The sequence below is a fragment of the Phoca vitulina genome, unplaced genomic scaffold, assembly GCF_004348235.1.
Source record: "Phoca vitulina isolate PV1807 unplaced genomic scaffold, GSC_HSeal_1.0 scaffold25, whole genome shotgun sequence".
Taxonomy (NCBI): Eukaryota; Metazoa; Chordata; class Mammalia; order Carnivora; family Phocidae; genus Phoca; species Phoca vitulina.
The window spans coordinates 37,800,619-37,816,578 of record NW_022589728.1 but is presented as its reverse complement, the minus strand read 5'-3'; the positions used below and the strand labels follow the sequence as shown (position 1 = coordinate 37,816,578).

General features: G+C 41.7%; 1 protein-coding gene across 1 annotated transcript in view; it reads right to left on the bottom strand.

Annotated features, from left to right (window-relative positions):
• The window catches only part of NECAB1 (N-terminal EF-hand calcium binding protein 1), a 197,189-nt gene extending 193,947 nt beyond the window's left edge, over positions 1-3,242 (bottom strand). Inside the window, exon 1 of the mRNA XM_032421994.1 lies at positions 2,852-3,242. Within this exon, the coding sequence (XP_032277885.1) occupies positions 2,852-2,950 (99 nt within the window). The 5' untranslated portion in view covers positions 2,951-3,242. The remainder of the gene's footprint in view (positions 1-2,851) is intronic.
• Positions 3,243-15,960: the final 12,718 nt, after the last annotated feature.

Sequence of the window (15,960 nt, the reverse complement as noted above, 5' to 3'; positions counted from 1 at the left end):
CATTTCCTTTTTCTTCTCAGTTTTCTTATCCTGTGAACTCTCACTTAATACAAAAACCTCTCGAATTAAGTACCGTAGTCATCATTGTTGCTGATTTGGACATAAGGAAAATGAAGCAAAATTCAATAGTTACGGTAAATTCCTCTCTGATTTTCTGATCTATGGCTAGTTTCTTACCAGCTGGACATGCCTAGTCATGTCATCAACGGTATCCTCAAAAGCAGTTCAAATCATTTCTCAGAGGACTGATTATTACAGTGGCATTGGAATACAAACACTGGAAATCAAAGTTTTCCTCAAATTTGGAAATCAGTCTGTGTGATGCAGAAGGCTCTAATGGGTTTCATTCCTGTTCCTCTTTGGAATAGGGGATACCTATTATCTACTTACTACAATCTGACTAGAATTCAAAAAGCAATCTTTTTTAGCAGTGCTACTAGAATATATTAAAACAAATCAAATAAATTATGTATTTATATTTCACATTTTATTTTTGCTAAAAACAATATGATCCAGAAATGAATAATTCAAAAATCCCTAAGTAATTAATCCTTTTTCATGTCACATATTTCACCAGAGTGCTAGATTTTTCACAAAATATCTCAAAGAAAAGTGTAAACAAAATCTTTTCTATTCGAGATAAAATCCAGTGGCAGGTTTTGTTTTGTTTTGTTTTTTTTATAGACACTAGCATTTTACTGGCAAACAAGCATGTCAACACCTCTCGTGTGAAATTAGTTTTATATTTTTTATTTTTAAATTCTAGAAATAGAAGGCAGCGAGGGTATCCTATTCATAGAGTACGTGTTCCTTCAGGACAGGGACCTGATGCTGTTTATTTACAGAGCTTGAGAAAAATCGTGTAGATACAATAATAAATAAGATTTTAATTTCTTCTTTTCTTTTTTCTTCTTTTTTTCTTTTTTAGTAGCAGTTTGAACAGTTGGGTCAAGATTAGTGTGTGTATCGAGGAGGATGACCTTCATTTATACAGCTCAATCCATTCATCTCTACAGTATCACAAGGATTTGTTCACTGCTTTAAGAAAGTCACAGAGAAGCACCTGATAACCTTGGGGGACAGAGCGAAGATCAGGCCAGAATGAATGGAAGGCTCTCTTGCCCTCTCTGAATCAACTTCACGGCAGCTTAGCCATTGACCTCATAATAGACATGAGTTTCTGGGACCCTGATGCTATCCCTGAACATTCCTTTCTCAGGGGTGCTCTGTGCCCCCTTCTCCCAGCTTGGTTTCCGCAAGGGCTTTTTGGCCCTGAATGGCAGGATTGAAAAGGAAGAATATCAGCCATTAGCATCCAAACATCACTCGATTGACCAGAACAGGAAGAATAAGGTACTTAATCCTACTGAGAGAAGGAATGGGAATCAGATTGTTTTGTGGGAAGATGGCCGGCCAAGAAAGCCTGGATCCCCAACTGGAACTGCATGGTAATGAGGGGAGGAAGCTGCCAGGAGACACAGCTGAGCCTTACCTACAACATTTGCCTTAGACCAGATTTAATTATTCATATGGTTTTCTTTCCCAATTAAAAAATCCCAGCTAATCCATTCAAAATAAACTTGGGAGAGCTCCTCACCCTATCCCCCTTATCTTCATGACATCTGCTTCACCATTATGATGCTACTAAGTTGATTTCCTCACATTTTCATCTCTCCGCAAATAAACGTATTTCAGTTTTATATACAGCTGGATTTTAATAAGAAATGATCTCAGGGAAGGGTAGAGGAAAGAGCACACAGCACTCCTCAAAGCCTTTTGCCAATTTTCTCTCATGCCTAAATGAGAAGGGGCCAGCATTGTCCCCACTAAGCCAGCAACTACCTCCAGGGGACAGCATCAATGTGACAACGGAGGGGCTGAGGGAACAGGAGCTGAGGGATAGGAAAACCACGAATCCTAACAGCAGAGAAAAGAGCTGGGCAACAGGGCGAAAAAAATAAAGAACAGAAACAACAGAAAGGGACAATAAGGCAAAATTGAGAAATAAATAAGAAACAAAACTGCTGTAAAGGTTAAAAACCCCAGCGTGAGGGCAGGAAAAGAGAAAAAAGAAAACCAAGAATGAGAAAGAACGATCACCATCTCAGAAAAGAAGGAAGGGAATCAATCCCGAAAGGGGGTGGGGGTGGGGGGAGAGGCCCAAATGAAGAACAGTCAAAAGGTAGAATTTGATGAGTAGTAATTAAAACTTGGAGAGGTATAGGGAAGGAGAATAACAGGAGAGAAAAACGGAAAAATAGGAGGTGGCAGTAAAAAAAGTATCATCATGAAAGAGATCTTGGCCACCGCTGTAAAATAGAAAAACAAGTATGTTTTCAAAGTAATTGTTCTCCGTGGGGGTTGGGGAAGGGTGGCGAGGCATCGCAATCTCTACTGCTTCCCCCGTCGCCTTAGAGCTTCAGGGAGATAGGGGGGCGCTGCAAACAGGGCACACCAGAAAGGAGTTGAGTTAATGTTCCCTCCCTCCATTAGTCCCCTTTAAAATGCTCTCTTCACCTGAATGGAGACTGTTGTATTTACAAATCGAGTCCCCAACGAAACTCACGCCGTTGGAAAATTTAACTTCTGCCGTTCGTTCAGGGTTGTTAAGCCCCGAGCTGCAGGCGCAGGGCAACCCTTTCTACAAGTTGAGTGGCAGTCATTTCTCCCGCATTTGTTCGGTGCATTTCCAGGGGGACAGGGGAGCGAGGTAGGAGGTAGTTCTGCTGGTGTTCTGGGGGCTAAACAGCTGATCGGCGGCTGATCCGCTCCTGGACCTACCGCCCTCCTCCGGGGGAAGAGGAAAGATGCAGGGGGGACCACCGACCCAACTCCTGCGCCCTGTACTTACGTCGAGGAAGATCGACATGCCCTTGGACAGCTGCAGGGCAGAGCTGAGCTCTTCGGAGGAGTTGTTGGAGGAGGGCGACGTCTCCCGGGAGTCCTCCATCCTCCGGAGCCGTGGCTGCGGCGGGCGGAGCGGGACTGGGCGGCCGCACGGGCTCCGGCTAGGGCGCGGCCGCAATGCCGCGGAGCTCCGGCTCCCGAGCGGGCGTTCGCTCCCGCGCGCCTCCCCGTCGTCTCTCTCGGCTCGCTCCCTCTCCCGGCTCGGGCCTCCGCGCTCCCACGCGCTCTCGCTCGCGCCTCCCCCTTCCCTGGGCTGCTGGCGCGGGATCCGTCTCCTCCCTGCACTAAGCAACCGCTGCGCCCCTGGCGGGGAGCAGAGTCTGACCCCTGCACCGCCATTGGCCACCGCCCGAGACGACCCGGAGCCCCCGCCCCACCCTCGCGCCGCCAGCGGGGAGGTAGAGGACCCACACGGGTACTGATGCGAGGGCCTGTGCCCTGAGAGCCAAAGCGTGAAGTCAAGGTGCCCCCGAGTTTACCCCGCGGTGGGAACCATACGAGTTAAGAGAGATTCGAATTGATTTTGCCAACTTTGCTTTTCGTCCAAGAGGACCTTTCTGCCCCACCCTCCACAAAGGTGGGTGGGTTTCATAGCCACCACAATTAGTGAGGGTCTGGATTGGCGTAGGGGTTAAATCATTAAGTTTTGGAATCTTGGAGGCCTGGGTTTCAAACCTGCCTCAGTTGCTCTGTTATTTTGTGATCCAGAAAGTTGTTAAATCTTTAGGCCCCAGTTTTCTTCATCAGTAAACTGGTCACAAAGGTGGTGCTTACCTAAAAGGCTTCTGAGGCTTAAATGTGGGACTGCGATGGACAAAGGTAGTGAGTGCTATGGACTCTGCATAGAGTGAGGGGGTGGGGGGGGGGAACCCTTTGCTATGTGGAAAGGATTGTCAGGTAAAGTTCAAGCAAGAAAATTTCCAAAATAGAAGTCACAATAAAGAATGCAATCCCTTCTGAAGGGGTACGTGCACCCCAATGTTTATAGCAGCAATGTCCACAATAGCCAAACTATGGAAAGAGCCAAGATGTCCATCGACAGATGAATGGATAAAGAAGATGTGGTATATATATACAATGGAATATTATGAAGCCATCAAAAGGAATGAAATCTTGCCATTTGTAACGACGTGGATGGAACTGGAGGGTATTATGCTGAGCAAAATGAGTCACTCAGAGAAAGACATGTATCATATGACCTCACTGATATGAGGAATTCTTAATCTCAGGAAACAAACTGAGGGTTGCTGGAGTGGTGGGGGGTGGGAGGCATGGGGTGTCTGGGTGATAGACATTGGGGAGGGTATGTGCTATGGTGAGCCCTGTGAATTGTGTAAGACTGTTGAATCACAGACCTGTACCTCTGAAACAAATAATACATTATGTGTTAAAAAAAAAAAAAGAAGGGGCGCCTGGGTGGCTCAGTTGGTTAAGCGACTGCCTTCAGGTCATGGTCCCGGAGTCCTGGGATCGAGTCCCACGTGGGGCTCCCTGCTCAGCGAGGAGCCTGCTTCTCCTTCTGACCCTCTCCCCTTCTCATGTACTCTCTCTCATTCTCGCTCTCTCAAATAAATAAATAAATCTTTAAAAAAAAAAAAGAAGATAGCAGGAAGGGAAAAATGAAGGGGGGGAATTCGGAGGGGGAGACGAACCATGAGAGACTATGGACTCTGGGAAACAAACTGAGGGTTCTAGAGGGGAGGGGGGGTGGGGAGGTGGGTTAGCCTGGTGATGGGTATTAAAGAGGGCACGTTCTGCATGGAGCACTGGGTGTTATACGCAAACAATGAATCATGGAACACTACATCAAAAACTAATGATGTAATGTATGGTGATTAATATAACATAATAAAATTTAAAAAAAAGAATGCAAACCCTATCTATGCTAAGCATTTAAACTAGGGTAATTATTCAATATTTGGGGGCTTCTATGAAGGCTGCAAAAATGGGAATATCACCTTTCATCAGAAGAGGATAATATCCACTGTTTATTGGGCATCTAAAATGGACAAGGTGCATGCCGGTTGCTGTGTGGGTTACAAAGTTGAACAACCTGGGAGCAAGATGAGTCAAAGAGAATCGCACCTTGTCTTAACAGAATGCTACCTATGAGAATTGATGGGGTGGATCCAGATCTCCATTTTTTGGCCTCCTAAAAAAAGGAGTATGTTTTTTCTAGAAGATATGTCCACAAAAAATATGGGACAAAATGTGTCTTAAGGCATATAAAAAGGGCTATGGGTTTCTTAGGAGGTACAGTTTTATACTCTGTTGGTACCTTTGCTTGATAAAAGGGGTAGTATTTGAAATGGATCTTAAACATTGGTAGATATTCCATAGGTGATAGAAATAGAAGGAAAAGACGTTCAAGGTAGAGGGAACAGCCTGAGCAAAGGCATGGTACCAGGAAAGCACATGGAATCTGTAATCAGTCCACTGGAATTCTTTGAAAATATACAGAATCCCAGTCCCTACTCCAGGCTTATTGAATCAGAATATAAAAGTATGAGACTCAGGAATCTAAATCCTGCTCCCACTCGTGATTCATATACAGGTGCTCTGTAGCAGGGCCAGGACCAGGATGAGGCCAGGAAAGCACCTGGGGCACAAAATGTAAGGAGATGCTCCCTTGCACTTGCACGATCCTGAGAGTGACTACCTTCTTCAATTTTGCACCCTAGCTGCCTCATTCATCTCACGCAAGTCCCAGGCCTGCTCCGCAGGTCAGTGTCTGCAAGACATGGATCCAGTTGTTCTCAACTCTGGCTCTAAATGGACTTACCAAGGATGTGTGGCAACTTTTAAAAGGTGGCCACAAATTCACTGACGTGCTTCCTTCCTATAGAGAAGTGGGTCCCCTCCCCTGAAGGATCCTGACTGCTTTGATGAATAAAATGCAGAAGTGATGCCAAGTGCCTCCTGAGGCAAGTATGTAAAAGACCCCACAATTCTACCTTTTTCAGGGGAATATTTGCTCCTGGGCTATCTGGGGCAATTTGACTACTTGAGCCACCATGCTTTGAGGAGGCTATATGGGGAAGCATATGTAGACCTGCTGGGTAACAATACCAGCTGAGCCCAGTCTTTGAGGAGTCCCAGGCTAAGCCATAAAAAAGTGAATAAAGAAGCCTCTAGATGATTCCAGCACCTAGCTATTTGAGACACGCCTAGCCATTTGTGGTTTCTGAGCCAAGACCCCAACATCATAGAGCAGAGACACACCATCAGTGCTGTGTTCCTTCTGAATTCTTCACCCACAGAATGTGGGAGTATACTGAAATGGCATCTGTTTTATACAAATAGGTCTCGAGTAGTTTGTTTTGCAACAATAGATGACCAGAATAAGGAGCTTTTAAAAACTCCAAAAAAACCAGAAAAACCAAATTGATGCCTTATGCTTCACCCCCAGATTCATATTCAGTTAGCATGCAGTGGGCCCTGGGCATCAGCATTTTTTAAAAAGCTCCCCGTGTAATTTTGATGTGCAGCCTGGATTGAAAACCACTGAGCTGGTCTATAGTGTTCATATAGGGAAATAGAATGAAACATTAGAAGATAGGCAGAGACCATAAAGTGAAGACTCTTGAAGTCCAGGGATAGAACTCTGGACTCAATTAGGGTGGAAGTTAGAGACATTACATTCATAAGGGCAGATGTTAATTGGAACAGTGCTTGAGAAATATTAATCTGGCATCATTGTGTGCTTTTACCTTATTAACCGTAAATCTTATTATCTGCGCTGCTGGAATAGTGCCTTCCCTTGGCCAAGGGCTCACCAAAGGAAAAAAACAAAATCATTAAAAACAGACTGTCCAACTCAACAACTGGGTACTGCTCGTCAAATTACTGAAAAAGAAAAGCTAGAAAGAGAAGGAGAAGGGGTGCTGCTCACGAACATCAAGCTACCAAGTTTAGGAAAATATATTATTTTTTCCTGCCGTGCATGGAGCAATGAACAGATATTTCTGCATCAAGTGCAGTTTTAGTCTGGCCACTCTAACCCAAGCTGTGGGTCCCTCAGCCCTCAAATGCAGCCCTGCAAGTGGTAATGTCATGGTGCAAGTCCCACAGTAACAAGAGCAGGTGACAAAGAAGATCTTCTCCGGTTATAAATGAAAAACAGGAGAATAATCAGTAGTCACCATTCAAAACCAGGGAGCTATTTGTAACACTTCAGTAAGAATGTTCCTTTTACCTTCGCCAACACGAATGATATTTTCTATACCTGTGGCTTTGCTTATTTCCTCTAATGGGCTGTAAAGAAGAAATATAAATTATTAAACAACCAACTAGTCCTTAATTTTTTTTTTACGATTTCAGCATACACACCGTAACGCTATAGCTGACTTCTCTTTTTAATGGAAATGTCATGTTCATAGAAGGCTCCAATAGAAACGGATGGCAATTAGATTCCCATTCACAGCCAAATTCAATAGGCTCTACAAAGTGGTAACCAAACATATTTTTAGTTTTTTTTTTTAATGTAGAAAGCATGCATTTTTGAAAACTGTTTTCACACATCATTTTTCTGAAACACAGATGCTTCCCTGCTGTATGTAGTATCAGTTACAAATGGAGACAGCCGACTTGGGGGAGGAAATGCATCTCCTTACCATATTCTTTGTAGCAAGATCCTGAGGGGAAAAAAAAAGAATTGTAATTCTAGATTCCAGCTCTCAGGCTTCTTAGGATAAGACATTGACACGAAGGTATTTCTAGCATTTCAGGAGATGATAGCTGTGCAAGAACATATTATATTTCAATCCATCTCTGCTTCATGGAGGAACTGTTATCTAAACCATTTCAGACAGCCAGGAATCGATCTTATTTATATTTTAAAAATTCTACAGAAGGCTATTCTCTGGAGCAATGATTCAGAACCCTTTCAGTCAGTTTAGTGGACATTTCCATGGCTTTGGAAGCCTAAGGTCCAAACCTTCCTTATTTAGGGACATGTCCCCACAGCGAGGACCCTGATTAGGGGCAGGATGCATCTCTTCAGAGAAGGGAAGATGGTCCCAGGGGACAGGGACAGATCACAGATCTGTCAGAGAGCAGAGACAGATCTAGGCTCAGTGGACAGGATGCTTTGCTTGGGACTTTAAGTCTGGATCAAGGGACATGAAGGGAACTTTATTAATGGCGGTGGACAAAAGCAGCATACTGTTGAGGGGCCACTATGTCAGCAGAGCCCCTGAAGACAACTTTACCACATGATAAGGGAACTCCGGCTGTGGTTTTGGCAGCCTTGTCCTCTAAGCCTGATCTCTAGCTTTCCTATCCACTTCCTGATTGACCAGGCATCCTTCAAAGTTGTTTTTTTCCTGTTTTACATTGGTCAGTTAGTGTGTATATGTGAGCATTTAAGTTCTAGTCTCTTAGAAAATTTCAATTACATAATACAGTGTTATCAACTGTAGTCACTTTGTTTTACATTCGATCCTCACTTTATTCATCTTGTACACCAACATCTCCCTTGCCCCCACTCTCGTGCAGCCTTTGGTGCCCACTCTTCTACTGTCTGTTTTTGTGAGTTCAACACTTTTCTTTTTAAGACTCCAGTATAAGTGATACCATGCAGGATTATCTATCTCTGTCTGGGTTATTTCATTTAGCATAATGCCCTCAAGGCCCAGCCATGTTGTCACAAATGGCAGGATTTCCTTCTTTCTCACAGTGACTATATCACATCTTCTTTATTCATTCATCCATCAATGGACACTTAGGTTGTTTCCACATCTTGGCAACTGTGAATAATGCTGCAATGAACATAGGAGTGCAGATATCTCTTCAAGATCCTATTTTCATTTCCTTTGGATATATCCCAGAAGTAGGATGACTGGATTTTTGGTAGTTCCATTTTTAATTTTTTGAGCAAGCTCCATACTATTTTCCATAGTGGTTACACTATGGAAAAGTTTATTAGAAAACTCTGAAAAGCTAGTAAGAGTTTTTGATGCTTGAACTATGATAAATTCAATCTAAATTTCTTCTATTAAAGAGAGCCATTTGTTAAGTCATTGGGGAAAAATGGTTAGAAAAAAATAGTTCTATTCAGACATTTGTTTACTGTCTGCTTCATGCTAAGCAACTGACAGGCACAGCTGGGAAAATGCTGAGAAAGACTGGCCCTTGCCCTTGCAAAATATATGCAACTTAAAGAGACACTATTTTAATAGATAATTTTAATGCAGTGAGACAAGAGTTAACATCAGAGGTTTGCAGTGAGCGCAGAGAGAGGACAGTGGAGGGCACAGCTCCCCATTAGTATCTATTCTGCATGACCATTTCTGTAACTGTAGATGGTCAAATTAGGACTCAGAAATAGTAAGGGCCATGGGCCAAAATGATTAACAAATAATGGCTATTTTCCTATGAGCTATTTTAACCTGGGGATAATTTTTTCTCTTATACCAACGTGTGAGTAAAATAAAGTTGCTGTCCAGTGTTTAACTGACATACAACTCTAGTATCTTTTAGTATCAAACAGACCTAAATACCCAGTATCATCCATCAACTCTATGCAGTGTGCCCTGTCTTCATCCTTTTCACAGGCAAACTTTCTTGTCTGTAAAAACAAGGTTGAGGTATTGTGTGCAAAGAGCTTAGCAAACACTAGGCACAGAGAAAGTGTTCAACAAAGATAATCATTGTTATCCCCACCAGCACCATTACTTTGCAAACATGTTGGTAGGACCAGAGAGACGTCACATAAAATGCATGGTAGGGTGTGTGGCACATAAGGGTGTTTAAAAACAAATTCAGCTGAGTAAATTTGAAGATCTGATTAGCTTTATTAAACAACTCATGAATTGGGTAGTAGCCCATCTAACAAGTTAGAGGGAAACTCCACCAAGCTAAACAAAAGAAAGGGTTTTAAAGGCAGAGAGAGGGCATTGAAAAAAGAAGAAGAAAGAAATTTATTAGCAAAGAATGCATTGTTTAGGCAAGTTTGCTCTCCTAAGGGGAATAGAAGGCGTTTATCAGAAATTTCCTACTATGGACCAGGAAATTCCATGTTGCCTGTTAAAGGTCACATTCCCTGGGGGATTCCTTGCAGTTAGGTCACGTACTCAGTCTTGCTTTACTGACACCATTGGGGCCTGCAGTTTTCTTTTTAACAGGGTTCTGGTAAGCAGTGGTGGTCACTGTTATTATGAGATTGTTATCTATATCCTTGGACACCACTGATTGCTCCCTCCTTGAAACTCATCCTGGCTTTCTGATCCTGTTCTTCCCCTGTTTAGTCTTCTTCATGGATCTTCTAATTCTTCCAAATGTTAATGTTTTCTAAACAGTGTCCCTGATTCACCTTTTTCTTTCTTTCTTGCTCCCCTCCTCACTCCCTTTCTCTACTCACTGACATTATCCAATCCCATTGTTTTCACTGGTCTTTAGGCTGATGACTTTGTAACCAGCAGACCTCTCCCCTCCTGTGGATTCTCATTTCAGTCTGCCTGGTGCACCTCTCCCTTATGAATGTTTCTTAGGCATTTTGAATTGAACATGTCTAAAAATGAATTCATCATTTTCTCATAATTATCCTATCTTCCATATCCTGTTGAAGAATGTCATCCTTCATCCATTCATCCAAAAAAGAAACCTGGGAATAACTTCAGACTCCTTCCAACGCTGCCTCTCACCCTGCCTCCATCTCATCCTTACCCCTATCCAATCAGTTGCAAAGGTTATCTTGCAATCCATCCTGTCCCTCCATCCTCATTGCTATCACATGAGATGAGGTAACTGGTATCTCTCACCTGGAGCAGTGCCCCAGCCATCAGGTTTCCCTGCCTCCAACCTGTCTTCCATGCTTTCCATCTTCTACAGAGCCAGCCATCTAAAACTCACGTCGCAGAATAGCATACCCCTGCTTAAAGTCCTTCAGAGGCTCACTGGAGCCTTCAAGATAAAATAACCTTTGCCTCAGTCACCTCTTGCCATTCTCCCTCTGCCTCCTCCCCAGCTTCAACATTCTAAGCACGCAGATTTACTGGAGTGGAATGGAGTGGTTAAGCCAAATTCTTATCTAAAAGACCTGGGCTCAAATCCCAGCCTACCTTTTTATTACCATTGAATAATACTAAGGCACTTGACTGAGCCCCTCTTTTTCTCAACTCATAAATAGAAATAAGAATGCTACCTACTGAGCACGGTTTAGATGAAGATTCAGTTAAATAATGCATGTAAAACACTTAGCATGGTAACTTGCACAAAAATAATGGCACTAATATGTGGCTATTTATCATTACTTGCAGATCCTTGGATATGCATTGCTCTCCCCTGCTCCTGGGCTGTTGCCCTTGGCATTCTCTGCCTAGAATAAACATCTTCCTTAATTGGCCTGCTCTTCATTTAGTTGGGTTTTAAGAATCAGCTCAGGCATCTTTTCCTCTCTCACCTCCCTCCCGCCCACCCCGGCCAATCCCTGTAGCACTCCTTGTTCCCATAGCACTCTCTACATGCCTGTGTCATGTCCCTTATCACATTTTTAAAAAAGTAATTCTTTAGTATCCTCTTTGCTTGCCTCCCTGCCTAAACTCTGAGATGCTAGAAAGTAGGAACTGCATTTTTCATCTGTATCTTGTGTCTGGTAAATTGCTAGACACATGGCGGACACTCAATAAATGTGGAATGAATGAATAAAAGAAAGAAAGATTAAATAAATCTTATACTCAACATAGGAATTAGAGTAAGAGAATGAAGGATGTTACCTGCTTCCTTGTCATAATATCCAATTACATGAATTGATGCTAAAAAGATACAGAGACAAAGCAGAGGGACTACAAGATCTGGAGGAGGAGTTGTAAGCATCAGCTGCTAAGCTGGCTGAAGCTGTGCTGGGTCATTAAGTGACAGAAGAAGGGAAATATAGCAGAGGCTCCCCCACTCCTCAAAATGTTAAATGTTGATGAACTTAGCTACCATTTCACAAATAGAAAATATTGGAAATAGTATTATAGTTTTATTTATTTTTATTTAAATTTTAGTTAGTTAACATACAGTGCAATATTGGTTTCTGGAGTAGAATTCAGTGATTCATCACTTACATACAACACCTAGTGCTCATCACAATAAATGCCCTCTTTAATACCCATCACTCATCTAGCCCATCCTGCACCTGCCTCCCTCCATTAACCCTCAGTTTGTTCTCTATATTTAAGAATATTTTATGGTTTAACTCCCTCTCCGTTCCCCTTCCTCCGCATCCTCGCCAATACCTGTTGTTTCCTGTGTTAATCTTAGCCATTCTGACACATATGAGGTGGTGGCTCATTGTGGTTTTGATTTGTATTTCCCTGATGATGAGTAATGTTGAGCATCTTTTTATGTGTCTGTTAGGTATCTGGATGTCTTCTTTGGAAAATGTCTCTTCATGTCTTCTGCCCATTTTTTATCTGGGTTATTTGTTTTTGGGGTGTTGAGTTTGACAAGTTCTTTACAGATTTTGGGTACTAACTCTTTATCTGATATGTCATTTGCAAGTATCTTCTCACATTCCATAGGCTGCCTTTTAGTTTTGTTGATTGTTTCCTTTGCTGTGCAGAAGCTTTTTATCTTGATGAAGTCCCAATAGTTCATTTTTGCTTTTGTTTCCCTTGCCTCCTGCAACATGCTGAGTAAGAAGTTGCTACAGCCAAGGTCAAAGAGGTTTCTGCCTGTGTCCTTCTCTAGGATTTGGATGGTATCATGTCTCACATTTAGGTCTTTCATTCATTTTGAATTTATTTTTGCATTTTGTGTAAGAAAGTGGTCTAGTTTCACTCTTCTGCATGTTGTTGTCTAGTTTCCCCAACAGCATTTGCTGATTAGACTATTTTCCATTGGATATTCCTTCCTGCTTTGTCAAAGATTAGTTGACCAAATAGTTGTAGCTATTCTAATTTTAATAAGCATCTACATTTAAAAACATTCAGGCTTGTAGAGAGGTGGGAGAGGGGACCCAACAACACTGTGTAGATGCCTCAAGGGTTTTATCCAGGCCCTAGAAACAGGCTTCATTTCTTTCTGACTAAGGCTCTTCATATAAATGTGGACGTTTGGGGATCTCACAGTGAGTTCCTGGGGATGTTTCACTGAATCCTGAGGACACAGGATGCAGGAGGGTGGGATTAAGGGAGCCAGATCTAGCTCCAGAGTTGTGAGCAAGTCACTTAGTCTGTCTGAAACTTAATAGCCACTTTGTTAGATTTTTGTGAGGTTATGAGAATGGACATAAATTTGACTGTGAGCACTTTGTGTGGGCAGACTCCGAATATTCTGTTCATCACTGTGCTTCATCCAGCACTTAACACAGAGGAAGCTTTCATTGATAATGTCTGAATAAGTTAGAAACCAGTGCACAGTAGGGCCATCATTACATGTGCAATACCATGGACTTTACCAAACTCGAAGAGGTGTTAAGAGATAACGTGAATGTGCCCACACTCCACCCTGGCAAGCATGTCCTAGAAATGACTTCCTCGTGTGCTTGAAATTATGGAGAGTCTGAGGTGTCTGCTTTCACTCTGCTTAGCATTTTCCCCTCTTGGTTGCTCCTTTATGGAAGAAAAGTTGTAACATTTCCTTCAAAAGTGCAGATTAACCTCTAATTAGGGAAATATGTAAAAACAGACTGACTACTGTTTTCTCCAAAACAGAACTCCCAAAAGCTGAAATGTTTCCTGGTTTGTGAGTGAGCCAAGGTTATTTGAAACAATTTTTCAAAAGTGATTTTCTATTAAATTTATTAAGCTACTTTTCACTATAGAAGAGTTGGAAACCATATTCTAATCATATAGTTGTTCTAGTGGATGTTTCAGAACCTGCAACATACACTTACCATATTTTGTTATGAAACAACTAGTCCTTTTGGACTATAGCACATTCTTGAGGTGAGCAGACTCAAAGTATTAAGAACCATATAAAATTCAACATTTTATTTACATTTAGGGAAAGTTTTTGAAAGTGTCTAATTTACTAAAGTAATCTACAGACTGAATTACATTTGGGAAAATTTTCAGAATTTAACAATAACAATGATTTCTTCCTTCCAATTTCCTTCCCAGCTTCAAATCTGTCTGTTAGAAAAAAATAGAAGGGAGAGGTTTTGGGTTAAAGGGATAACACTTTTTAAAGTGGGAAATATCATTCATATTTCAAGAAGGGAAAAGAAAAACAAAAACTGATAAGTAATTGTGACGTTCTGCCCACTAGCCTTTAATTGACACCTACTTCCTAAGAAATTGGGCTTTAAGAAAACCTGTTGAATGAGCTGCCAGTATTCCAATGGGCAAAATTGCTTTAGGTTTAAAAGAATTTCCTAACTTCACTGGGTTTTCTTTCATTTTTGCTAATGGAAGTCATCATAATAATATTGAGAGAGGGAGAGAGAGAAACAGCTTGCACACTGGGTCGTGCACAGGCTCTTCCACTTTTGACCTGTGTATTCTTAGGCAAATCATTTAACCTACCCGTGCCTCTGTTTCTTCATCTAAAAATGGGAATGATAATAGCACTCACCTCATGGAAGGTTGTGAGGATTAAATAAACTATTCCATGCCTGGCTCAAAATAGTTGCTCAATAAATCTAACCATCATTGATTTACATAACAAGCAGTTACATAAATCTCCTCATAGCTTCTTGTGAATATGAGCAAAAGAACAGGACATGCTTTGATGGGAATTTTAAATCTTTTTTTAAGAAGAGTGGGAACCATCTTGACTCCCTTCACCCCTCACAAATCCAGTCATTCACCAAGTCTTACGAATTCTGACATCAATAGTTCTGGAATCCATTGCCCTTTATTTGTCTGCATTTCTGCCTCAACTCACTTCTGGAGCACCTCATCCATGAAGCTAGAGTCTCTTCCCAAAACTCCTTGTCTCTCAAACATCCTTCCCCTCTTAGTTCTCCAACCCACAGAGCAATGATCTTAGAAACCTATGATTCCAGTTTTCTACCTGCTCATTGATAGTTAATGGCCACCACTGACCTTGGGATTGAGTGCAAATGAACCTTTGTGTCCTTTGTGTTGCTCTCAAGACCCTGCAAACTCCAATTTCATCTCTGCCCATGAGCCTACCATGAGCTCCCCGTGCCCATATCCTTGCATTTACATGTACATGTACTGTGTACACGCACATACACAGTTCCTTCAGTTCCTGACCTTCATGCTTTTGCCTCCCCAACCCCTATTCATTCTTTAAGTTTCACTTTAGAGTTCACTTCCCCTGGGAAGACTTAGGCAGACCTTCCATGACTCCACAGTACCAAAATAAACTGTACAAGCTGTCCTTTGTCATGTATGTGGACTATAAAGTCAAAAAAGGCAGAAACCAATGTATCTTGCTTTCTTTCCACTGTGTATTAAGCACCTAATGTATTGCAGTGGATTAGTACGTGTTGTTGAATAAAAATCTGTTACATGATAAATTGCCATGTTTATTCTGCTCTCTTAAAATTTAAAATTCAGCAAATCAGTACCTCATATAAAAAAGGAATATTTAAATTAGATGAGTTTTATATTACTTTCTTTCATGGGAGCAATGCATGAGAACAAATGGTAAACAAGAAAAAAAATGTTAAAATGTACCACTAAACACTTTTCCCCAGGCTGAACTGCTTTGAGCTATTGAATTTTTCTTTCAGAAACAGCATGAATTTAATGTTCATTTTAGCAAAAGACAAAAAAGATTAAAGGTGAGAAAAAGAATTCATTTCACAGTCCATCATTTTCAGCCTCAAAAATAAATTAGCATTCAGCTGATGGGAGGGAGGTAAACTAATTCAATCTCTGTGGAGGGTAGTTAGGTAACTCTTATTCAAGTTAAAATTGCTTATGCCCTTCAACCCAGTAGTTTACTTCCAGGCATTTTTCTCTAAGGGGATAAGCAGACAACATCACAAAGAAGATGGCTTCACCCAGATTGCCTAGAAAAGAGAGTCTGAAGCAAAATCTACATGGTCAAGCTTTGCGGAGAGGTTCAATCCTAGAGCAGTAAAAGTGATGGAAAAGGAAAGCCAGGCAAGAAAGGAAGGAGAAAAAAACAAGCAGTCCTTAGTGAGATGGC